This window comes from Leucopleurus acutus, assembly GCF_964270905.1.
Source record: "Leucopleurus acutus genome assembly, chromosome: 14".
Classification (NCBI taxonomy): Eukaryota; Metazoa; Chordata; class Mammalia; order Artiodactyla; family Delphinidae; genus Leucopleurus; species Leucopleurus acutus.
In genome coordinates, this window is record NC_139156.1 from 28,901,804 (window position 1) to 28,927,486 (window position 25,683).

General features: G+C 38.1%; 1 protein-coding gene across 4 annotated transcripts in view; it reads left to right on the forward strand.

Annotated features, from left to right (window-relative positions):
• HPSE2 (heparanase 2 (inactive)) overlaps positions 1-25,683 on the forward strand; it is a gene marked incomplete at its 3' end in the record, with an annotated part of 568,642 nt that overhangs the window by 30,625 nt on the left and 512,334 nt on the right. For 3 of the 4 annotated variants that reach the window (XM_082854941.1, XM_082854943.1, XM_082854942.1), the window contains exon 3: positions 21,531-21,692. The exons of the other annotated variant lie outside the window; for it this stretch is intronic. In XM_082854941.1, coding sequence (XP_082711067.1) covers positions 21,531-21,692 — 162 coding nt within the window. The remainder of the gene's footprint in view (positions 1-21,530; positions 21,693-25,683) is intronic. 4 annotated transcript variants of the gene reach the window in all.

Below are 25,683 nucleotides of genomic sequence, written 5' to 3' on the forward strand. Positions count from 1 at the left end.
ATTTTTTCAAATATTTTTTCCTTTTCTTCTCCCATCCTGTTTTGGCACCAGTTACTCAGAGGTTAGGCTGCTTAATATTGTCTGATAGCTCTTTGACGCTCCATTAAAATTTTTTCAGTCTTTTTTCTCCTTATGTATGTCATTTTATGCCATTAATTTTTTGCAGTGTCTCAGTTACTGATAATCTAATTCATATGCTTTCATTTCAGTTACTATATTTTTTATTTCTAGAAATTAAATTTGTTTCTTTTTATATCTTTTATATCCCTCATTTTCACTCCTGTGCTTACTTTTATCTTCTTAAACATATAAAATATACTTTAAAATAGTTTTTTCATATCTTTGGCTACCACCTTAATCATCTGTCTCATTTCTGTGTCTGTTTATATTTATTAATTTTTCTCCTGTTTATGGGTTATATTTTCTTGTTTCTTTGTATGATAGTAGTTTTAAACTGGATGTTAGACATTTTAAATTTTACAGTGTTGGATGCTGGATATTTTGATATTCCTTTAAATATTATTTGTCTTTTTGAGAGATGAAGTTAAGATCCTTGGGATCAGTTTGATTTTTCTTCAAGGCTTTCTTTTAAGTTTTGTTAGGGTAGTCTATGTCTAATTTGGCTTCTCTATTGTGGCAATACCTTTCTGAGGCAGTACTTTCTATATCTGTACCCTTCTTACTCAGTGCCTTGTGTGTTATGAGGTCTTTTCAGTCTGGCTGCCCAGAACATGAATTATTCCTGGCCCTGTGTGTACTGTGATGATTGTTTTACTTACTCCTTCCTGGTGGCTCTTTTCCTTGCCTTGGTAGTTTTCTCACATATGCAAGGACGGCAGGAGACTCCACTGCAGATCTCTGGAGCTCATGTTCTTTGTGTGGCTCCTTCCTCTCCTCTACTCTGTTCTATAAATTTTAGTTGCCTTGGCCTCTCCTAACTCTGAACTCTGTCTCAACAACTCAGGAAGACTGCTGAGTTCTGTTTGGGTTCCCCCTTCTGTACTACAGCCTGAAAGCTCTCTCCAGGTCGTGAGATCAGGCACGGTAGGGCTCACCTTGTTTGTTTTTCCTTCTTCAGGAATCACTGTCCTGTGCTTTATGTTTTTATGTTTGAAACCATTGTTTCATGTGTCTTGGTCCTTTTGTAAAGTTATTTAAGGTAAGAAGGGTTAATCTGGCTTCTGTCATTCTAACATGGCTGGATACTGAAATTTGTGATGTGATTCTGAGTTTCCCAGAATGTCTCCCTGTCTCCAAATATCTTCCTTGCTGCCTTTCAGGAGGCTTATAATTCCACTGTTAAATAATCATTAATTTGGATCTTTCGATATTTGAATATTAAGATGCAAACATGTCCCATAGAAAAGGAAGCATAACAGCACAAGTAGCTCACTAAATATTTATGGGGCATCTGAAAGCATAGAAATGTTATGGAAATAGAACTCTGGGTACCTGGCCTCAGTCTGAGATCTACTTGTGAACACTGGCCAACTTATTTAACTTGTCTGGGCCCAGTTTTATCATTTGTAAGATATAAGGGAGGTGGATTAGGTGATTAGTTGGAATAAGGATTAGTTGGCCTCTGGCTGAGAGCAGGAGTAGGCCAGTGCCTTACTCCTTAAGGAACTTAAATATAGTTGGAGAAATACAACTAAATTACCTTAAAACTCCAGCAAATCATAAAGGACAATGTAGTAGACTATTATCTATGCTAAGTGCTATGAGAGTTCAGATATGTTAACCTAATAGGTTAATGTGTAAGGTCTGAAGGAGTAAGATAAGGCTTTGTGGCAAAGGTGGAACTCAGGTTGTTCCTTGAAAGATGGATATTTTTGGATAAGTCAAAGGGGACAAAAGTAAAGGGGAATTAGATGTTCACCTTTGCTAGAAAATTTTCATTGTCTAGAGAGAGTTTAATCGTCTGAGACTGGATCAATTTCAGGATGTTATTTATGAAAATGGAAGTGATTGTTCTTTTTCCTATATCACTAAGAGATAACAATTAACATTTTAATAGTGGTTATAACTCTTGATTATTTTGAGATGGTTATAATTTTTTCAGGGTTAGGAGTTTTGCAGACACTTCCTAGTGTTTCTTAAACAGATATTAGATCTAATTTGTACCCCAAATAAAATTTACTAAAGTTCCTCATTATTACTCATCCTCTTGGCTTCTCCTGTGTTCCGTACCTAGGTTAAAGGCATCACTCTCTACCTTGTCTCTTAAGGAAAACTTTGAACTATTTTTTGTTCTTTTCTGAGTCTAATCTCCCATATTCACTTGGCCATCAGGTATAGTAGTCTTTAACTTAGGTCTTTAACATAGGTATAGTAGTCTTTGACTCTGGAATCCTCTTTCTTGCTACTGCTGTGCTGCCAGCCCTTACCTTTCCCTTGGAATATTATGACATATTAATAGTCTCTCTGCTCCCCAGCTCTACTAATACATTTTTCATACTGCTATCAGAGTTATTCTCATGAATAACCTTCAATAGGTCATTTCTCTGATTCAGAGCCTCTGACATCTCTTCAGACTCTGGAAGATAAAGCTAGAACTTTAAAGGCACTTATAAGTTTGGTCTCACCCTATTTTTTCCAGATTTCTTTCCACCCTACTGTACTCTAGTCTTAGTATTCTAAGTATGATATGTGGAAAAGGGGGAATATTCCAAACAGGAAGTAGAATTAGCAAAGGCATGAAAATATATATGTACTTGGATTCTCTAGCAGATAGACTTCTACTTATCCTTTAGTCAAGACTGGGCTAAGAAGTCATTCCCCTTTATTACACACTCCTGACTTCATCCTCTTTCCCTATTTATGCAGATTATAAGTGCTTACTACATTGTTTCAGAGTTATTTCTATTTTTACTTGTTTGCGTAGTAGGCTGTGAGTTCCATGAGGGTAGGGACCAACATTTATTCATCTTTGCATTCCTGGTGTTTAATATAGTGTGTTGAGCACATTGTAGAAGCTGATATGTTTGTGTGAATTGATCACCGACACACATAATGAACACTCTTTCTTGAAAGCCTGGTCCTTTCCAGGACTCGAGTTCTGTAGGTCCCCTGTGGCTGCCACTAGGAGGCTCCAAAGCCATCCACATGAGGAAATTTGGTTTGCTTCCAAGTTAGGCAAGGAACTGATGATGCTTGACAAATCCTTATCAAAAGTTCAGATGTCTAAACCTTTGTTTTGATTTCTTTAGAATTCTGTTTTGTTTTTTGGTTGACTTTGACATTTAGCAGCTTTGGATTACACATTACCCTTTGGAGAACTTAAACCTAAATGATGTAAGCCAAGGATATAAACATTCTAGTCCTAGTTAGTCTATCCATACCATGGGGGAGGTCAACTTTCAAAGAAACTAAGTTAGTTTTTCCAGGCACAGAATGAAGGCAAGTGCTACTGACTCTATTCTAGTGCCTAAATATTTCTTCTCTTCATCAGAAAGCATGCATTAAGTGTAATTGTTGGCATTTGTCCTTGCCTGTCATTTATTTAGCTCAAAAGATTTGAATATATCAGATTCCAACAGAAATTGCCATCTAAGATTATTACTGCTCAGTGACCAAATATACCAGACCATTAGCTCTTACTGGCATCATTACTGCTGCTTTGGTGCAGTAAATTCTAAATCATTTCTTAGAAGGTTATCTCTTCAGGCACTTCTTGTTATTGGGATAACCTTAGAGCTTCTGAGTGGGTTTTACTGTTTGGATATGAGGAGGATAAGAGGAGCCCATTTGTACAGAGCTACATTGATCTCTTCATGCACCTCTCCCTTCTGTTTCTACATCTAACTTCTGTCTGTTCTTCATGCCTGAGTTCATCTTCTATGAGGGTTTTTCCAGGATGTAACATTCTCTCTCTTTTTTTTTCTTTTTCTGAATTAGACTAACTAAATCTTAGAGTTGGAAGAACTTTAGTTCATGTAGTCCAGTCTTCTACCCAACATGTGAGTCATACCAAGAGAGGGTAAAAATGGCCCCAGATACATTGAGTAAACCAGAAAATGTCTTGGTTTTGGCCAAGGCTGATTATGTTGCTCTTCTTGTCTAAGCCCAGTCCTTTTCTGAGAACAACTGCTTTACTTCAAGCTGTGTGTATCACTGCTAACAGCTACTTATTATTACATAGTTCTTCCATGAGGCAATTTATTTAGCACTTTTGTTAAGAATCAATCAGGCCAAACAAAATATCTTTGTGGATGTAATCTTAGCAATTGCAGATGAATGAAAAGTAGATGTTATATATTGTTATATTTTGTATAGATTAATATTAGATCCAGTTCTGCAGGGACTCTCACTTGAAAATAGACTTCAGGTTGATTGGGTATGAGCCCTGTTGTGCAGATGCAAAATCAGGGCTGTGGTCAATACTGTGAGGATAGACTTAGAAATATCTAGCAGATGAATGATTTATGCTGAGTTATTGTGGAAAGTCTCTGCTTCTGGGTTCAACCTTCAACCCAATTGTATTGCATGTTTTCATGAACATTCTTGGAATGGAACAATGGTGTTTTCATCTGGGAATGATGTAAAACTCGAGAAACACTGCACACCACAGAGGAGGGAGACAGCTGGAGCAGAGACTTAAATATTCATGGACATCTGCCAAGTATCCATATATATTTGCATACATTTAGTAAAAATGGATAAAAATACTTGCTGAGGCAGATTCTGCCACGGTGTCATTTATTCTGTTGGGTGACCTAGTAGGAAGAGCACCAGTAGTTAGGAGGCCTGGGTTCTAATCTTTGCTTGATATAAAGTGCTGTGAAATCAAAATGCTGGAGAAATCACTTCATCCCTGACCCCATTTTCCTTATCTGTGAAATTTGAGGGATGGGATCTATCCATTTCTCTAGAGCAGGAGTCAGCAAAGTACAGCCTGAAGGCCAAATCTTGCCACCACTTGTTTTTGTCAAGTTTTATTGGAACACAGCCATGACCATTTATTTATGTATTGTCTATGGCTGCTTTTGCATTACAGTAGCAGACTTGAGTAGTTGCAACAGAGGCTGTATGGTCCACAAAACCTAAATATTTGCTGTCTGGCTCTTTATAGAAAAAGACTACCAACCCTGGCTCTAGAGCACATTTGAAAAAATTGTTGGGGGAAGAGGAGGTTCAATCACTGAGACTAGGGATGCTACTGGTATCTTGTTGGTTGAGGCCAAGAATGTAAAATGTCCTGCAGGGCAGGACATAAAGAACTGTCTTACATGATATCTCAGTAGCTCCCTCCTAGGAATTTCTTTCCTATTTTTGATTCTAATGAGAGCCACTTTTGAGAGCTGTGTCTCAACTCTATTTAGGCCACTAAGGTAGCAGTTTCCCAAGTTAAGTGGGTTAGGAATTTTTTTAACCACTTCTCATAATGTGAAAAAGAGTATCCACCAAGAATCTAAATCAATTGTTATGCTTAATGGTAAAGTGTTAGAAGCATTTTCTTTAAAATCAGGAAGAAGACAACAATGCCCGCAGGTCACCATTGTGCTGGAGGTTCTAGCCAGCAGAATAATGTCAAGAACTTTGAAGGTTCTGAAGTTTTAAGCTACTTGCAAGCCAACAAGGTAGCCTGCCAGTTTCATGGATGCTGGCAAAAGATATGAAACTCCTGTGTCAGACACAAAGGGGTTTATTTTTTACAGCAATAGCAGTGGCCAGAGTATCAGTAAATGTTTTGCATTGCTTTCTTGAGTCCCATTTCCCATAGGACAACAGGAAGACTGCTAGGTGATACTTGAACATGCAGTGGGTTATATAACAGGAGGATAACCCTGAGATTAGGAAACCTGAATCGTTTATAGTGCGAAGTAACAGGCCTGCCCTTTATTCTGGAGGGAAATATTATCTTTATTATATTGGACATTAAGCATGCCTCCCCTTTGCTCTGAAGGGAGGCCCTATCTCTTTCTTCTAAGACTGTTTAATATATAAACATCTTTGAAAAGATAACCTGGGAAAAAGGCAGCCAGTGTCTCTGATTGTAAGGTAAGCAGAAATGCAAGAGTTCTGTGTCTTCCAACAAATAAGAAAAGTAAATAAAATATATACGAATTAAAAAGGAAGAAGCAACCTTGTTTTTATTAGCAGATGTGTAATTATTTACCTAGTGAATTCATAAACTTCAAGTCACAGATGGCTAGAAATAATAAGGGAGTTCATCAAGATTGCTGGATTCAAGCTCTATATAGCAAAACCATTTGCATTTTTATAAACTAGGTACAAAAATTAGAATATATGATAAAAATGGTACTCTTTATAAAATTAAAAGCCATAGTACCTTTGAACATATTTAAGAAATGTTGCACCAAATTTAAATAGAGGATATTGTAAAGCTTTTTTGAAAAACATAAGAGAAGGTTTACATGGAGATGCAAAATGTCATGGGTAGGAAGACTAAATATCTTGAAATTGTCTTGAAATTAATTTATAAATTTAATGCAGTTTAAACTCCTAAACTCCTACAAGCTGTGTGTGTGTGTGTCTCTGTGTGTGTGTGTGTGTGTGTGTGTGTGTGTGTGTGGTGTCTAACTTACTTAACAGGTTGATCATCTCAATGTATGTAGAGAAAGCATGTGATAAAATTTAACATTCATTCATGATATAGGCTCTTGGTAAACTAGGAAGAGTAAAGAACTTCCCTAACCTGATAAAAAGCATCTATAAAAATGCTACAGTAACATCATTCTTAATAATGAAAGACTGGAATATTATCCATCTGAGATTGAGAAGAAGGCAGGATGTTCACTCTCACCACTCCTATTCAACATCATATTTGCACATAGTGCAATAAAGCAAGACAAAGAAATAAAAGGCATGCAGTTTGGAAAGGTAGACATAAAACTGTCTCTATTTGCAGATAACATGATGATCTACATTAGAAAAACCCAAAGAATCGATAAATAATTCCTAGAATTAACAATGAGTTTACCAAGGCTGCAGGATAGCATGTTAATGTACAGAAGTGAATCACGTTTCTGTAGAATGAACATCGGAATCTGAAATTCCCAAAAATACCATTTATAATAGCACCAAAAGGTATAAATCTGACAAAATATATGCAGAATATTTATGCTGAAAACTATAAAACAGAGGTGAAAGAAGTCAAATGAAGAGAGTGATAACACGTTCGTGGATTAGAGGACTCAATGTTGTTAAGACATCAGTTCTCCCTAATATGTGATCAATATATTTAACTCAATATAGAAAACCAAAGAAAACTCTTCTATAGGTGTATGTGTGAATGTATATATATATATATATACACACACACACACACACACACACACACACACACATATATATATATATATATATATATAAAAAATAATCTCTTGTCAAAATAAAGCTACTTAGGTTAGCTGCTTTCTTTTCCAAGCCTGTAGTGTGGTTGTGTCATTCATTGTAATAGATTCATTTGTAAATCTACATTCCATCTTTATATATCTATATATCTATATATATACACACACACACATATATATATATAATATATGTACATATACTAATGCACACAGACACACACAGGAATTAGAATAGGCAAAAAAATTCTGAAAAAGAAGAACAAAGTTGAAAGATTCACATTACCTGATTTCAAGATTTATTATAAAGCTATAGTAATCAAGGGAGTATGGTATTGGTAAAGGAAAAACACATAGATCAGTGGAACAGAATAGAGAGCTTAGAAATAGATGCACATAAATGTTGTCAACTTATTTTTGACAAAGATGCAAAGGCAATTCAAGAGAAAGGAAGTCTTTTCAATAAATGGCACTGGAACAGTTGGAAGTTCTGCGAAAGATGAACCTTGATATATATCTTGTACTTTATACAGAAGTTAACTCAAAATTGATCCTATACTTAAATATAAAACACAAAACTTATACAATTTCTAGAAGAAAAAGTAAGAGAAATTTGTGTGGCTTTGGAATTAGTGAAAAGTTTTAAAATAACAATATCGAAAGTATGATCCATAAAAGAAAAAAATTCATAAGTTAGACTATCAAAATCCAAAACTTGCTCTGTGAAATCTGAAATACCCTGTGAAGAGAATGAAAAAGTGAAGCCACAGACTGGAAGAAAATATTTTTAAAAATCACACGTTTGATGAAAGAGTTACATCCAGAACTTATAAAGAACTCTTCAAATTAAAAAAATTAGAGACTGAATTACAAAATGGACAAAAGATATGAAGAGATACTTCACCAGAGAAGATATTTGGATGGAAAGTAAGTATATGAAAATATGTTCAACATCATTATCATCGAGGAATCGAAATTAAAACCACAATGAGATACCGCTGCAAATCTATTAGAATATCTAACAAACAAAGCTGACAATACCGAGTGCTGTTGAGGATGTGGAACAATAAGAACTCTCATACATTGCTGGTGAGAATGCAAATTAGTATACCCACCTTGGAAAAGAGTTTGGCAATTTCCTATAAAGGTAAACATACACTTACCATATGACCTTCTAGTCTTGCTCTTAGAAATTTACCCAAGTCAATTGAAAACTTATGTTCACAGAAAAAGCCATATATGGATGAATGGGTAAACAAAGAGTGGTACATCCATTCAGTGGAATACTGTTCAGCATTAAAGAAGAATGGACTATTGATTCAAAGCAACATGGATGAATCCTAAATGCATTTTGCTAAGTGGATGGAGACATATCCCAAAGGCTAAATATTGCATGATTCCATTGATAGGACATTCTGAAAAAAACGAAGCTATTTTGGTTTTGGGACACAAACCCAAAACCAAAAAACAACAGATCAGTTTGCTAGGGGTGAGAGTGGAGAAAGGGATTGATAATGAAGGGGTGGCATGAGGGAGCTTCTTGGGTAATCAGACTGTTCTGTGTGGTGATGTGCTAATGGATACTTGATTCTATGCAATTGTCAAAACTCATAGAAATTTTACACCACAAAGAGTGAAATTTACTGTACTCAAATTTAAAATAATCAACCAGGATGGTGGGAAACTAAAGATGTAATGTGGATTTACAAGTGAATCTTAATTCTGTTACAGTGAATGACACAACCACACTAAATGCTCGAAGAAAGGATTTTAAATAAGTTGCTTTACTTTGACTGGATTCTGGAAGGCTAATGAAAAAAGTACTGAACAGAAACACTGTACTGTAGTTGATAAATTTGTTTTTCATAGGAGTATGGAATAGCAATTCTGAAACTGCATTTTTTTTTTTTTTTACTGCTGTTGAACAAGTAAGTAAATATAATTGATGACAAGCAGGTTTCTCACTATTAGAGAAAGAAATGACAAGCAAATGGGAATTCTAGAATGAACCCTTTGGTACTGGATTGGATTTGGAGACGTCAGTATGAACTAATGTATTCCGTTTTTTCCCCCTTTTAATGGTTATACAGATAGATAGATACAGAAATAAATATAGACATGTGGGCATATTTCAGTTAGTATGTACATATACACCTCCTATCTGTGTCTACTGAGAGGACCTAGAAGTAGTGATACCCCGATAGCAACAAGCACATGTTGTGCCCAGATCTTGATTTTTTTTGTTTTTTTGTTTTGTTTTTTTTTGTTTTTTTTTGCAGTACGCGGGCCTCTCACTGTTGTGGCCTCTCCTGTTGCGGAGCACAGGCTACGGACGCGCAGGCTCAGCGGCCATGTCTCACGGGCCTAGCCGCTCCACAGCATGTGGGATCTTCCCGGACCGGGGCATGAACCCGCATCCCCTGCATTGACAGGCGGACTCTCAACCACTGCGCCACCAGGGAAACCCCAGATCTTGATTTTTAAATACTATTCTCAAAAGGAACCAGGGCTTCTTGGAGAAGTATATGATTCCAGACCTGGAGCAGGGAAAATACAAGGTGATCCTGGAACACTTGCAGTGTTAGAAAGTAAGGAAGTGCTTTAAAAAAAATGATGGGAGGACTTGAAGGTAAAGGGAGAGAGAGAGGAATACAAAGTGAGTGGGGATCAGAGACTAGAATATTAGGAAAATATATGGTTGACTAAATCAGGGAAATAATAGGACAAGCCAGTGGGGGGGATATGAGGGAGTTTGGTATATTCTATAAATGTCAGTAGGTCAAATTGGTAGATAGTATTTTTCATACCTTTGATACTCTTACTGTTTTTCTGTGTAGTTCCATCAAATACTGAGCAGAGTAGTGAAATCTCCAACTATAATTGTTAAATTCCCTTTGCAATTTAGTCAGATTTTGCTCCATGTATTTTGGAATTCACTTGTTATTTGTATATACATTTATGGTTGTTATATCTTCCTAATATATTGACTCTTTTATCACTATGATCTGTCTCTATGTGTCTCCAGTAATATTTCTTGTCTTAAAAATAATTTTGTCTTGCACAGCAAAGGAAAGCATCAACAAAATGAAAAGGCAACTTACTGAATGGGACAAAATATTTGCAAATATATCCGATAAGGGGTCAATATCCCAAATATATAAAGAACTCTTATAACTCTATAACAAACAAACAAACAAACAGAAAACCCCCCAAAAATCTGATCAAAAAATGGACAGAAGATCTGAAGAGACATTTTTCCAAAGAAGATGTACAGGTGGCCAGCAGGTACATGATAAAATGCTTAACATCACTAATCATTAGGGAAATGCAAATCAAAACCACAATGAGATATCACCTCATATCTGTTAGAATGGCTATAATAAAAAAAAAAAACAAGAAATAACACTGTTGGTGAGGGTGTGGAGAAAGGGAAACCTCTGCACTTTGGTGGGAATGTAAACGGGTGCAACCACTGTGGAAAACTATGGAGGTTTTATGAGGAAACTCCATCCTCAAGTAGCTCTTTTCCTTATAGGACAACTTCTGTTGCTACAGTTTTCTTATGTGTAATTGAATAGTATGTCTTTTGGTTATTCCTATAATGTTTGGCTTTCTGGATTTACACAGAATAAGTCTCTTACGTATGAAAGCAGGTCTTCTTTAGTTTTTTCTTTGCCAAGGTTAACACTCTCAGTTTTTTTCAGCTATTTGAAAAATAAAATTATTTCCTCTCTTGGTGCTTTTCTTTGGATGCACTCCAAATGATTAATATACTGCTGAGACTATTACAGCTGGAAGTGAATAATACCACAAATACCATACTAATAACAATAATAATACCTCCTTTATAGAGCTCTTATTATGTTGCATGCATAGTGCTAAGTCTTCTACATCTCTACAATAACAGTAGATGAAGAAATTGAGGCGTACAGAGGTGCTTTTGTCTGTCACTTTTGCAACTAACAAGTGACCTTTATGCCAGAATTTGAACCTAGGTTTGTTTAACTCCAACTCTTCACTATGCTGCCCTTGGCTGGCATAGAATGCAGTGTGGCCATGTTACCTCCTATATTCTGTATATTCTAGTTCTATTAATTTAGTCTGATTGCACTAATCCTGATTACAGTAATATCATATTTGGTAGCATATCACTGACTTATATTAAGCTTATATTCAGCTAAAACCTACAGATCTTAATAAGATCTTAAATATTCAAACTTCTGTCTGATTTGGTCTTCCCATCTATGTAATTAACTTTCAGTATAAATGCAGTACTTTGTGTTCATGTCTTCACCCTACATTTTGGAGATTTCACTCTTAGTTTCTAGGGTCCCAAGATAATTTTGAATTTTGAGTCTACTATCTATGATATTAACTCTTTTCCTGGACCTGTGGCCTTGTACATCGTTGATAAGTGTCCTTGCTTTGTGTTTATCTAGTCTTTAATACAATTTCAAACAGATTAGGGTTAAATAAAGAGTCTATAGGGAGTTTGACCAAGATGGTGGAAGACCCTGAGCTCACCTTCTCTCATGGACACACCAAAATCACAACTATTTACAGAGCAACTATTGATGAGAAAGACCAGAATCTAACTGAAAAGATCTTCTGCAACTAAAGCTATAAAGAAAGAAACACAATAAGATGGGCAGGAGGGGTGGAGTTGTGGTATGGTCAAGACCCGTACCCCTGGGTGGGTGACCTATAAAGGGGAGGATAAATAAAATTTCAGAGGTTCTTCCCAAGGAGCCATGGGTCTGAGCCCTTGCCTGAGGGTCCTGTACTGGGAAGATGAACCCCCAGAATGTTTGGCTTTGACGGCCTGCAGGGCTTACTTTCAGGAGACTGAGAGGGCTGTGGGAGATAGAAACCCCACTCTTAAAGGACACACACAATATCCCACACCTTCCAGGACCTAGGGCAGAAACAGTAATTTGAAAGGAGCCTGGGTCAGACCCACCTCCTCATCTTGGAGAGCTTCTTGGAGAGGCCGGAGGCAACTGGAGCTCACCCTGGGGACATAGACACTGGCAGAAGCCATTTTGGGGAGCTCGTTATACCATGTGGACACTGGTGCTGGCAAACACCAATTTGGAATTCTCCCTCTAGCTTATTAGCACTGGGACCTGGCCCCACTCCCAGCCTATTGGTACCAGTACTGGAATGCCTCAGGCCAAGCAACTAGCTGGGCAGGGACACAGCCCCACCCACCAGCAGGCAGGCTGCCTTAAGATCCCCTAAGCCCACAGCCACCCTGGGACAAGGCCATGTCCACCAGAGGGCTGAGAACTGGGCCTGACACACCCCCGTTGCAGGCACTAACCTTGGGACACCCAGGGCCCTGCAAAGGCCAGAGACCCCGGGACCAAGCTTTGTCCATCAGTGGGCCAACACCAGCCCCAGGGCCACTGCAGCCTTGCAGTCTGCATGGCAAGACCCAGCCCACCCACCAGCAGGCTGGAATAAGCTTTGGGACACCCTGGACCCTGCAACCAGCCCCACCCACCAATGGGCCAATACCAACTCCCGGACCTCCAGGGCCCTGCTGCCAGATATCTTGGACATGGCTCAATCTACCAGCGAGCCAACATTAGCCCCCAAACTCCCAGGGCCTCGGCCCCACCCATCAGTGGGCTGACACCAGCTATAGGACCCCTGGGCCTTTCAGCTGGTGACCCCAGAGCTCAGCTCTGCCTGCCAGTCAGCTGGCTTTAGTCCCAGGACCCAGCTTCACCCACCGATGGGTGAGCACCAGCTTCAGGATCCCCTGGGCCCCAACTCCACCCATCAGCAGGTGGACACCAGTCTCAGGACCACCATAGCCTTGAAGCCTGCTGTACCAGGTCCCAGCCTACCTACCAGGCAGCCAACCCCTGCTCTGAGACACCTGAGGCCCCTCAGCCAACTGTCCTGGGATCTGGCCCCACTCACAAGCAGACCACAAGCTTTGGGACACCCTGGACTTAGCCAGCTGCATCAGGAGCTGGTTGCCCGCCAGTGGGCCAGCACCAATGCCAGGGCCCTGCAGCCAGAGATCCTAGGAGTCGGCTCTGCCCATCAGTAAGCCAGCAGTCACCTCTGGACCCCCTGGACCCTGACCATGTCAACCAGCAGGCTGATACCAGCCCTGGGATCCTCTGGACCCCAGCCCCACCCACTAGCAGGCCAACAGCAGCTCTGAGATACCTTAGACTCCTCAGCCAGCCACTTCATGATCCAGCTCCACTCATCAGCAGGCCAACACCAGCTTTGGGACACCCTAGAACCTGCAGCCAGTTGTGTCAGGAACCAGCCCCACCCACTGGCAGGACACACTAGATCCAGGAACCCAGGTCTCACAGCCACCAACTCCAGAACCTGGCTGTGCCCACCAGTGAACCAGCACTAGCCCCAGGACCCCCCAGGGTTCCACAGACAGCCACCTTGTGACCCAGCTCCTCAACCAGCAGCTAGCAACCTCCACATAAGGCAGGGCCTGGCAACCAACTGAACTGTGGATAGCCATGCCTACAAGACTGCTCACAGCGGTCAGCCGTCCACAACAGAAGAACCCATGCGGCCCACATAGGGGGCATGCCTAGAGCATATGGTTCTGGTGACCAGAGGGGAGTATGCTGCTGGGATGCATAGAATGCCTCCTACAAAAGACCACTTCTCCAAGGCTGGGAAATGTAACCAACCTACCAGATATATAGAAATAAAAACAGCAGGGCTTCCCTGGTGGCACAGTGGTTGAGAGTCCGCCTACTGGTGCAGGGAACATGGGTTCGTGCCCCGGTCTGGGAAGATCCCACATGCCGCGGAGAGGCTGGGCCCGTGAGCCATGGCCATTGAGCCTGCACGTCCGGAGCCTGTGCTCCACTATGGGAGAGGCCACAACAGTGAAAGGCCCACATACCGCAAAAAAACAAAAAACAAAACAAAACAAAAAAACCCCCCCAAAACACAGCAAATTAGGCAAGATGAGGCAACAGGAACAAGTTCCAAATGAAAGAACAAAATAAGACCCCAGAAGAAGAAATAAGTAAAGTGGAGATAGGCAATCTACCCAATAAAGAATTCAAGGTAATGATTATAAAGATGGTCAAAGAACTCAGGAGAAGAATGGATCAATAGTATGAGAAGTTTGAAGTTTTAAACAAAGAGTTAGAAAATATAAAGACAAACCAAACAGGGATGAAGAATACGATAACTGAGGTAAAAAATACACTAGGAGGAGTCAACAGTAGTTTAAATGATACAGAGGAACAGATTAGTGAGTTGGAAGACAGGGTAGTGGAAATTATTGAAGCTGAACAGAAAAGAAAAAAAAAAGAAGACAGTGTAAGAGACTTCTGAGACAACATCAAGTGCATTAACATTCACATTGTAGGGTCCCAGAAGGAGAAGAGAGAGAGAAAAGGGCAGAGAACATATTTGAAGACTTAACAGCTGAAAACTTCCCTAACCTAGGAATGGAAACAGACATCCAGGTCCAGGAAGCACAGAGAGACCCAAACAGGATCAACCCAAAAGGACAACACCAAGTCACATTGTAATTAGAATGGCAAAAATTAAAGGTAAATAAAGACTATTAAAAGCAAAAAGGGAAAGGCAACACGTTACATACAAGGGAACTCTCATAAGGCTGTCAGCTGAATTTTCAGCAGAAACTCTGTAGGCCAGAAGGGCATGGCATGATACATTTAAAATTATGAAAGGGAAGAACCTGCAACCAAGAATACTCTTATCTGTCAAGGGTTTCATTCAGATTTGGAGAGATCAAAAGTTTTACAGACAAGCAGAAGCTAAAAGGGTTCAGCACCACAAAATCAACTTTACAAAGCTGTTAAATTTAAGTGAAAAAGAAAAGGTTATAACTAGAAACATGAAAATTATGAAAAGAAAAAATTCACTGGTAAAGGCAAATATATAGTAAGTGTAGTAAGTCAACGACATACAAAGCAAGTGGGAAGATTAAAAGACAAAAATAGTAAAATCATCTATATCCACTATAAGTAGTTAAGGGAAACACACAAACGTGGAAGGTAAACAGTATGCTACTAGACAAGCAATGTATCACTGAAGAAATCAAAGAAGAAATTAAAAAAATACCTGGAGACAAGTGAAAATGAAAACAGTGTTCCAGAATTAATGGGATATAACAAAAGCAGTTCTAAGAGGGAAGTTTATAGTGATTCAAGCTTTACGTCAGGAAAGAAGAAAAATCTCAAAGAAACAAACTAACCTTACACCTAAAGGGACGAGAAAAAGAAGAACAAACAAAACCCAAATTTAGTTGAAGGAGAGAAATCATAAAGATCAGAGCAGAAATAAATGAAATAGAGACCAACAAAAAGTAGAGAAGCTCAATGGAACTAAGAGCTGGTTCTTTGAAAAGATAAACAAAATTGATGAACTTTCAGCTAGACTCATCAAGAAAAAAAGAGAGAGGGCCCAAATCAGTAAAACCAGCAATGGAAAAGAAGTTTACAACTAACACCCCAGAAATAGAGAGGATCATAAAAGATTGCTGTGAACAATTATACACTGAAAAAAATGGGCAACCTAGAAGAACTGGACAAATTTCTAGAAATGTACAATCTCCCAGCTGAATCAGGAAGAAATAGAAAATACGAAACAGACCAATTACCAGTAATGAAATTGAATTGTAATAAAAAGTTCAAGACCAGATGGTTTCATAGGTGAATTCTACCAAACATTTAAATAAGAGTTAAAACCCATCCTTCTGAAACTATTCCAAAAAATTGCAGAGAGAGGAACACTTACAAACTTGTTCTATGAGGCCAGCATCACCCTGATACCAAAACTGGACAAAGATAACCACAAAAAAAGAAAGTTACAATAGTTAACTGTATGAACATAGATGCAAAAGTCCTCAACAAAATATTAGCTAACTGAATCCAACATTATATTAAAGGATCATACACCATAATCAAGTGGGATTTATCCCAGGGATGCAAGGATTTTTCAGTACTTGCAAATCAATCGAAGTGATACATTACATTAACAAATTGAAGGATAAAAGCCATATGGTCATCTCAATAGATGCACAAAATGCTTTGATAAAGTTCAACATCCATTTATGATAAAAAATCTCTAGAAAGTGAGCATAGAGGGAGCATACCTCAACACAGTAAAGGCCATTTATGACAAACTCATAGCTAACATCATGTTCAGTGGTGAAAAGCTGAACACATTTCCTCTAAGATGAGGAACAAGACAAGGATGTTTACTCTCACCACTTTTTTAAAAAAATTCATGTTTATTGAGGTATACTTACATATAAAGAAATTCACCCATTTTATGTGTACAATTCAATGAGTTCTGACAGACCTATGTGGTCGTGTAAGTACCACCACATAAAAATATGGCACATTCCATCACCTCTTCCAAACTTCCCTCATATCCTTTTGTGTTCAATAATCTCCGTTTCTCTTGCAATCACTGATCTGATTACTGCACAATAGGGTTGCCTTTTCCAGAATGTCACTGCGATGGTTAATTCTATATATCGACTTGTATGGGCCAGAAGCGTGCCTAGATACTCTCACCACTTCTGTTCAACATAGTTTTGGAAGTCCTAGCCACAGCAATCAGAGAAGGAAGAGAAATAAAAGGAAGCCAAATTGGAAAAGAAGAAGTAAAACTGTCACTGTTTGCAGATGACATGATACTGTACATAGAAAATCCTAAAGACACCACCAGAAAACTACTAGAGCTCATCAATGAATTTGGTAAAGTTGCAGGATACAAAATTAATATACAGATATCTTTGCATTTCTATATAACAATGAACTATCAGAAACAGAAACTAAGGAAGCAATCCCATTTACAATCACATCAAAAAGAATAAAATACCTAGGAAGAAACCTACCTAAGACCTGTACTCAGAAAACTATAAGACACTGGTGTAAGAAATTGAAGATAACACAAACAGATGAAAAGATATTACGTGTTCATGGATTGGAAGAATCATTATTGTTAAAATGACCATACTACCCCAGGCAATCTATATATTCAATGCAATCCCTATCAAAATATCAATGGCATTTTTTTCACAGAACTAGAACACAATTTTAAAATTTGTATGGAAACACAAAAGACCCTGAACAGCCAAAGCAATGTTGAGAAAGATGAACAGATCCAGAGGTATTATGCCCTGACTTCAGACTGTACTACAAAGCTACAGTAATCAAAACAGAATGGTGGGCTTCCCTGGTGGCGCAGTGGTTGAGAGTCCGCCTGCCGATGCAGGGGACACGGGTTCGTGCCCCGGTCCGGGAAGATCCCACGTGCTGTGGAGCGGCTGGGCCCGTGAGCCATTGGCCGCTGAGCCTGTGCGTCCGGAGCCTGTGCTCCGCAACGGGAGAGGCCACGGCAGTGAGAGGCCTGCGTACCGAAAAAAATAAAAAATAAAAAAATAAAACAGAATGGTACCTACAGAAAAACAGACACACAGATCAATGGAACAGAATAGAGAGCCCAGAAATAAACCCACACATTTATGGTCAATTAATCTATGACAAAAAAAGCAAGAATATACAATGGGGAAAAGCACTCTCTTCAATAAGTGGTGCTGGGAAAACTGGACTTTAAGTATAAGTTTGATGCAAAAGAATCAAACTGGACTAAGAATAAGTTTGATGCAAAAGAATCAAACTGGACTACTTTCTCACACCATATACAAAAATAAATTCAAATGGATTAAAGACCTAAATGTGAGATTGAAAACCATAAAACTCCTAGAAGAAAACATAGGCAGAACACTCTTAGATATTAATCATGGCAATATGTTTTGGATCTATCTCCTAAGATAAAGGGAAACAAAAGCAAAACTAAACAAATGGACTTAGAAAGCTTTTGCACAGCAGAGGAAACCATTGCGAAAATGAAAAGACAATCTACTGAGTGGGAAAAAAATATTTATAAGTCATATGACCGACAGGAGGTCAGTCACATGTGAGATTATATATATATGTGTGTGTGTGTGTGTGTGTGTGTGTGTGTATATCACATCACATCTTTATCCATTCATCTGTTGATAGAACAGTGGAATATTACTCAGCCATAAAAAGATGAAATATTGCCATTTGCAACAACATGGATGGACCTGGAGAGTATTATGCTTAGTGAAATAAGTCAGAGAAAGACAAATACTATATGTTATCACTTATATGTAGAATAATCTAATAAACAAAAGAATGAATATAACAAAACAAAATGACACAGATATAGAGAACAAATTAGTGGTTACCAGTAGGTAGAGGAAAGGCGGGGAGGGGCAAAATAGGGATGGGGATTAAGAGTTACAGACTACCATATATAAAATAGATAAGCCACAAGGATATATTGTAGAGCACAGGGGATATAGCCAATATTTTATAATAACTTTAAATGGAGTATAATCTATAAAAATATTGAATCATTATTTTGTAGACCTGAAATTAATATAATATTGTAAATCAACTATACCTCAATAAAAAATTCTATATTGCAAATCTATGTTTTCCCCAAACATTGTTGAAATGTACTTTTTAAAGTCTATGACGTTTGTTAGGCCATGCCCATTGTTTTCTTTTCTTACTATTCTTAATATTAGGTAATTTGTTCACTTTATTTCAAGGTTCTGGCTTAAATGACGTTGAGGATATCAGTTGTAATTATGCTGCTTCTACCTTCTGCACAATACATTTGTTAGATAGGAAATAGAGAGTTTAGTAGATATTCTACCCTTTGAATTAGACTTCTATTAGAAGATATCAGGATAATTGAAACCTCTTTTTCCTCTTTGTAGTATATTTTGGTACGAGTTTTGTAATGTTTTTTTGGGAAAGTATCATCCATATTTCTTTTCTGGATAGATCAGCTGTGGTATGCTACTGTATAGTATAAAAAGGTTTTCTTTCTATTTCCTCAGTTTTACTGTTTACCATACTTTACTATTAAGTTCTTGAGTTTCTGTATAGGAGTAACTTCTGGAAAGGTCAGTGGATTTGGCTTTGAAAATTTCTGGATTTGGGGACTGACCATGATATGTGAACTTGAGCAAGTCACTTATGCTTTGTGGACCTCAGTTTTTCCATATATAAATTAGGGATAATAAAATTACTCATTATCATTTAGGATTACAAAACAGATTAGGATTTCAAAAATACATGACTGACTGTTAATGGTTTATACAAATAGTGCTTTCATGTTACATAACAAGAAACAAAAGATAGGCAGTCTAGCACAAGTATGGTAGCTCAATAATGACGTTAGGGGACTTAAGCTCTTCCCATCTTCCTGTTCACCATCCTTAGTGCATAAGACTTTTGCCCTCTTGCTTCCTGATTCATTGCCACAAAATGGCTACTATAACTTTCTGTTTTAGGCATAAAGAATAGGAAGGACTAAAGGGCTGAAGGAAAAAAAGCTGGTCTTAGTGAAGTTCTGTCTTTTAATTTGGCCAGGGAGGTCCTACTAGTGATGTGTGCCTGCAGCTCATTGGCCAGAAGCATGTTACATGGCCACTCTTTGCTTCAAGGAAAGCTGGGGAATTATATATTTTAGCTCTTCAGTCTCTGTAGTAGAGCAAGGCAAAGGAGAAGGGATTGTGTTTAGGATTTGGGTCAGCTAGTCAACAATGTCTGCTTTCATTGATGGTTGGAAGAATTCAATGATACACTGTATTTAAAAAATTTTACAGAGTGTAACTTAAATAGATGTATACTGTATTCATTATTCCTCTTACCTTCTATTGATGATCTTATAAACTAGAGTGTATTCTTAAATTTATTCTAATTTTTTATTCAAGGCTCAGAAAATCTATGAGATTATTACTTACTTGATTGTTAAATGTGTGCGTCTTATTGCCTACATCCTAGAAATTAGTATAAATATGTTTAGGCATAAATATTGCATTATTTCCAACCAGCTCCTCTATTTTTATCTAAGAATGAGTGAGGACCATTCTTACATCTGGCTAATCTTTGTCAACCACACATCCTAATGCTCAGAAGGTAGAAGAAGTTGTCATGGGTTTGTTTTTATATCTGATCTTCTCTTTTAGGGCTCTTTTGATGTGTTTGAAAATCTTTTGCACAGAGTGATGATCAGCCCTGCATGTCACATGCCCTATTTTCTCTTAGGTGTTATTGATATTGCTTAAAGAGCCAAAACTTTCCTATTGGTACCATTGACATGGGCATTAGTTTTTCTTTTCCAAAGCCATTGGTGTCAGTAGTGGCAGAGCAGTTTTTTTATTTTTAGCACTTTTTTTCCCTAAAATCCTTCAGTTTGTTACGTAAAACTTGAAAGTTTCTAGAGTTGTCATTCCGATAGCTGCTGATAATATCATTTGTCCCTATGATAATCAGCTGAGTTATCTTTTAATTTGTAAAAATAAACAAGTTACTTCAGGACATAAAAGGTCCCTGCTTTTTGGGCAGCATTCTAGATGAATGTTTGTTTTTGAGAAGGGCTGTTTTCTGGAGAATACATATGCTTTGAGTGAAAATCATACTGAAGTGTGAAAGGCAGCCTATCACTAATAGGAAAATAATTGGGAAAGAGGCAGTTCTCCAAAGTGACTCTAGCCCTACTCTTGCTTTCTTCAGTGACCCACAAAATACTTTTATATACTTTATATATTTAAAGGGCAGTTAATGAGTCTGAATATACTCAGAGGTACATGAAAAATAGCAGTAGAAGTCCTAAGCAGCTATACCACAGAATGGCAGCTTTCATTTGAGCTGAATGGGCTGGGTGGGGGGTAAATTTGAAAACAGGCCAAGTATCCTGAATACACATGCTGGTGCTATCACCCAGTCCTACAGCCTGAAGTAGAGGGAATGACCTTCACAGTCACTAGTATTCAGGCAAGGTCGTATTATTTTTCTCCATGGTAAAATATGTTAAGTAAGGGGACCAGGAGGCACATAAGTCCTGGATGTGAGCTGAGAAGGGGAATGGAGGAGTGAGAATCTTAAATGAGGTCAGAGAAAGCTAAGAAACAGAAATCTCCAGAGAATTTGGAGATGACCAGAGAAACTTGTAGCATGCATCATGAAGTAGGAGACCCTTCAGGTTTATTATTTCTGAATCTCTTCACTTTGATGAAAATGCTGGTAGTTTATAAATTCTGTCATATTGGGTGCAACAGGACTTTGATGTGTATATGGCTTTTGTTTTGTTTTGTTTTTTGCTGCCTGTATTCTTTCTTTCTTTTCTTAGACATTGTTCGAAGTGATGTTGCCTTGGATAAACAGAAAGGCTGCAAGATTGCCCAGCACCCTGATGTTATGCTGGAGCTCCAACGGGAGAAGGCAGCTCAGATGCATCTGGTTCTTCTAAAGGAGCAATTCTCCAATACTTACAGTAATCTCGTATTAACAGGTAAGGCTGTTGGCGTCGGCTGGAATCTTAGAGCACTGTAGATTGATGGTCTCCATCAGTTAGCAACTTGATGCTTGGGAGACACTAAAGTGGGATTCAGATGAGCTGCATCTGTCTGTCTTTTCCCACTTATCCCTTTTAAAATTGTGATGACTCTTATATTCATATAAAATATTTATTACATTTTGCAGATGTATTTTGGCTTGAGGTTATGGGCGGTTCAGCATGTGTGTTCTCAAAAGAGAGAACCAATGAAAACCTAATGAAGCCTTGTAAAAATATGACTTTTTAGATGTGTGCCAATAGATTTGAGAAAATTACTAAATTTGGTGTCTGAGAAACAGCTATTTTCCTCTTTCTGTGTATGCCCTTTCTGTGAACCCAGTGAATATAAAGATGAAATGTAAAAGAGATAATGATCCACAGGCAGAGCTGAGAATGTTCTGTATTCTTGGTGGAGTTTGAAAATATCTAGGGAATTTGATTTACTTTTTAAGAACAAAGAGGCTATGAGACTGAGCCATACTCCTTTACATCCTTGGTTCTAGGAGGGAAATGAATATATGTGAGAGCTCAGAGGAGAAACAACTTTTTGCAGGGCTGCTGCAGACTTTGCTGGTAAAGAGCATGTGAGTTGCATGCCTTTGTCAAGCTTTGGAAAAAAATTCTAATAGCACACTCTAATGTGAGAATCATGTAGGACTTGGATGAACTAAGAAGAGCAGTCTGAGTTACCTCCATTTTCTTAAGGGAATGCAAGGCAGATCTGCATTATCTTGATTCAAATAAATTTTAATAAATCAAAGTGTGTGTTTTCCCTTGTTTATGAATATTAAAAAAATAAAAAGATGGAATGCCTGACAGGCTATGAACATCTCACACTTATTTTTGTAAACTCCAAGTTAGGAAAATTTAAAAATTTTTTACAGGCTTCCTGGCATTTCACCAGGTTGCTTCCAGCAACCAGGTTGTTTTGCTTTTGAAAAAGCACAAGTCTCTTCTGACTCTACATCTGTACCTGGTGGAAAACTCAGCAGCATGAGATGAAAGCCAGATTTAAATGTGGCTTTGGAGAGCAGAGAAGAGGATTATAGATTTCATAAGTATAGGCACTATTTTTTGTTCTTTGATAGGTCATTAAGGAAGGAAAACTTAAAAGTGATTTATGGCTAATAAATCCTAAATTGGTTAGTGAAACTGCATTTAAGTTTAGATGTTTGGGAAGAACATATTTTTCTCCAAATTTCTTCAGTCTACCTCAAATGTACAAATAGTAAATGTATATAGTATTTTCCAATTCAGTTATTGGAAATGCAGTATTTTAAGCTATCCTTATTCTAATATTTTTAGGCATACATTAGAGATGTCAGACCCTGTGTTCTTTAATGTGGCATAGAAAGAGCTTAGGGTAATTCTAATCCTAAACTGCATCCAGAGTGTGGCTTGAAGGCATATTATCTTTGAAAACACAAGTGCTCTATTGAGTTCAATGGAATCTTTTCTAATTCTCAGTAACATAATCCCTTTGGATGTTTATTCTCAGTTCAAACTGTTGGAATCAACATTGTCAACTTTTACCCTGACAACTTGCTTACTTTCTACTAAACAAACTTACCCTAGAGAAGAGCCTCTTTCCTACTCTCACTTCTCCCAAGCTGCTTCAAAGAGCCCTCAGGCATTTTCCACATTTTTCACCCAAATGCCTGTTGCAGAGTTGGTACCTTGCTGCAGACAGAGCATTTGGTGTGCCCTGGGTTGTTTACGTGAAAGTTCAAAAGGTTTTGGTGCCAGGTGTTGAGAAGAGATGGAGTCATTTCATTTTAGCAACAATGGTAAAACTATTTTACTATCCTTTAACTAAGTCTTTGATTTTACACAGTGTAGTTTTCTAATTGTTATGAAGTTTAATCCTTGATTTCTTGTATAAATTTTGAGAACATGGTCTCCAGACAGCTAAACATAATATTTAAACATAACTAAACTAACTTCTGTAAATATTTCCCTTTTCGGTGATGAATGTATATTGGTAAGGAGGGTGAGGTTGAAGGGGCAGAGACCTCTCAAATGAAGTGACTTTCTTTACCAACATGTTCAGAACACCTACCCTAGGATTTCTGCTTGGTGATGTTTTACTTATTTTGTATAACTCTGGCATGTTTGAAATGTCTGCCATGAAAGTATGTGGGAACAGGATGAGGAAACTGGGCCTCCAAAATCTCAGAAAGAGATCACTTTTTTTTTTTTTTTTTTTTTGCGGTACACGGGCCTCTCACTGTTGTGGCCTCTCCCGTTGCGGAGCACAGGCTCTGGACGCGCAGGCTCCGCAGCATGTGGGATCTTCCCGGACTGGGGCACGAACCCGTGTCCCCTGCATCGGCAGGCGGACTCTCAACCACTGCGCCACCAGGGAAGCCCAGAGATCACTTTTTAATGTCTCTGCTCTCCCCTCAACCCCTCTCCCCAATTATTTGCAGAATTTCATGTATATGTGTAGCAGTGTATCATGATTGTTTCCTGTTAGTGGTCAGTTAGTGGTATAGTCTTTATTTTTAAATTGGACAGCTAAGTTAACAGTAGAGGAAAAAAATTAATAAAGTGATTGAAATGTCAGTATAGTAAGAAATTAATAAAGTGATGGAAATGGCAGCTGCTTAAAAGCTTATTAAAAATGATGGCTCTTGCCCTTCACCTCACAAGCAAGCCCTCATTCTTAGGTGTTCCATCTTTAGCTGATCTGTCAGCATTGAGGTGAGAGGTATGCCTTCATATTCTGCATTCTAGCTTGTGATCTCTCTTAAACAGCCATCCTTCAGATGAGGGCAAATAATATTCTAGCTTTGAGGATCTTCTGAACATTTAATAAAAGGAAAACAACTCTACAGTTCTAGTGACAACCCAGTTAATGGAAACACGTGGTTCTTATTGTATAATATTTTTTAAAAAATGGATTGTATTTTTGCATGATATTAAACATGTCTTAATATCTTCATGTGCATGATTTACATGGTATTGGAAATAATGTTAGCCTCACCTAATCTGGAGGGTTTTTGAAGTAAACTCTAAGGTTATGTGAAGGTGATGGAGGAATTCCAGGAGAACATCAATGATAGAACTATTTTAAATATGCTGCACTTTTTTTACACTGACTCACCAACACATGCATGTAATCTTGTCCTGTAGCTTCTTGAATCTGAGAGTATTAAATGTCACTGTGCATGTTACTCAAGGAGTGATAAATGAAAGGGAGAGTTTGGTAGGTGACTTTAAGAAAGAACAGTGATCATGTCTTCTGTATCTTTGTGCTCTCATGATTCTTAATGTGATAATGCTCTGTAAGTTTGTTGACAATGTTCTGCTGTGTACACATTGTAAGTTCACTCAAAGACTACTTTTTAAGGGTTAATTTGGACATCTATTAAATAACTGTTTATAGGTTTGAATTTAGTTATTTGTCTCCCCTCCCCTGGCGAACCCCCCTCTTTTGAGGTATAAATTGAACTTTTGTGGCGGATGCCTGTACTATAATCAAATGAAAAACAGAAAATAAAAAGTTAAAAGCCAGCCTTAAGGGGCAATACACTTTCTAGGATTTTCTTTAGAACATAAACTCCCAGAAGGCAAGGAATATTATATTTGTGCTGCATTCTGCATAGTAATTAGAACATAGTGAATGATCCTGTAATGAAGTCAACTTTTAAAAAATTTGTGTTGTGAAGTCATCTAGTCAACTCTTGTTTCCAGGTAGCCTGAACCGTATAGCCGTTATAAATGGATGGCATTACTCAAGATGCTTTCCAAAATTCCTTTATGAGGACTCTTGTTACGTTATTGTCTGCTACTTATGGTTTTGTACCTCTTCTTTCAGTCATTAGATTCCAAAGTATACTGAGATTCTTGTGGTTAGCTTTATTGTATTACTGTGGTAAATGAATTGAGCAAAAGAGGCTCATACTTCCTTGTTGTGGCCAATCTTTCTAACTTCAGTTGAGCA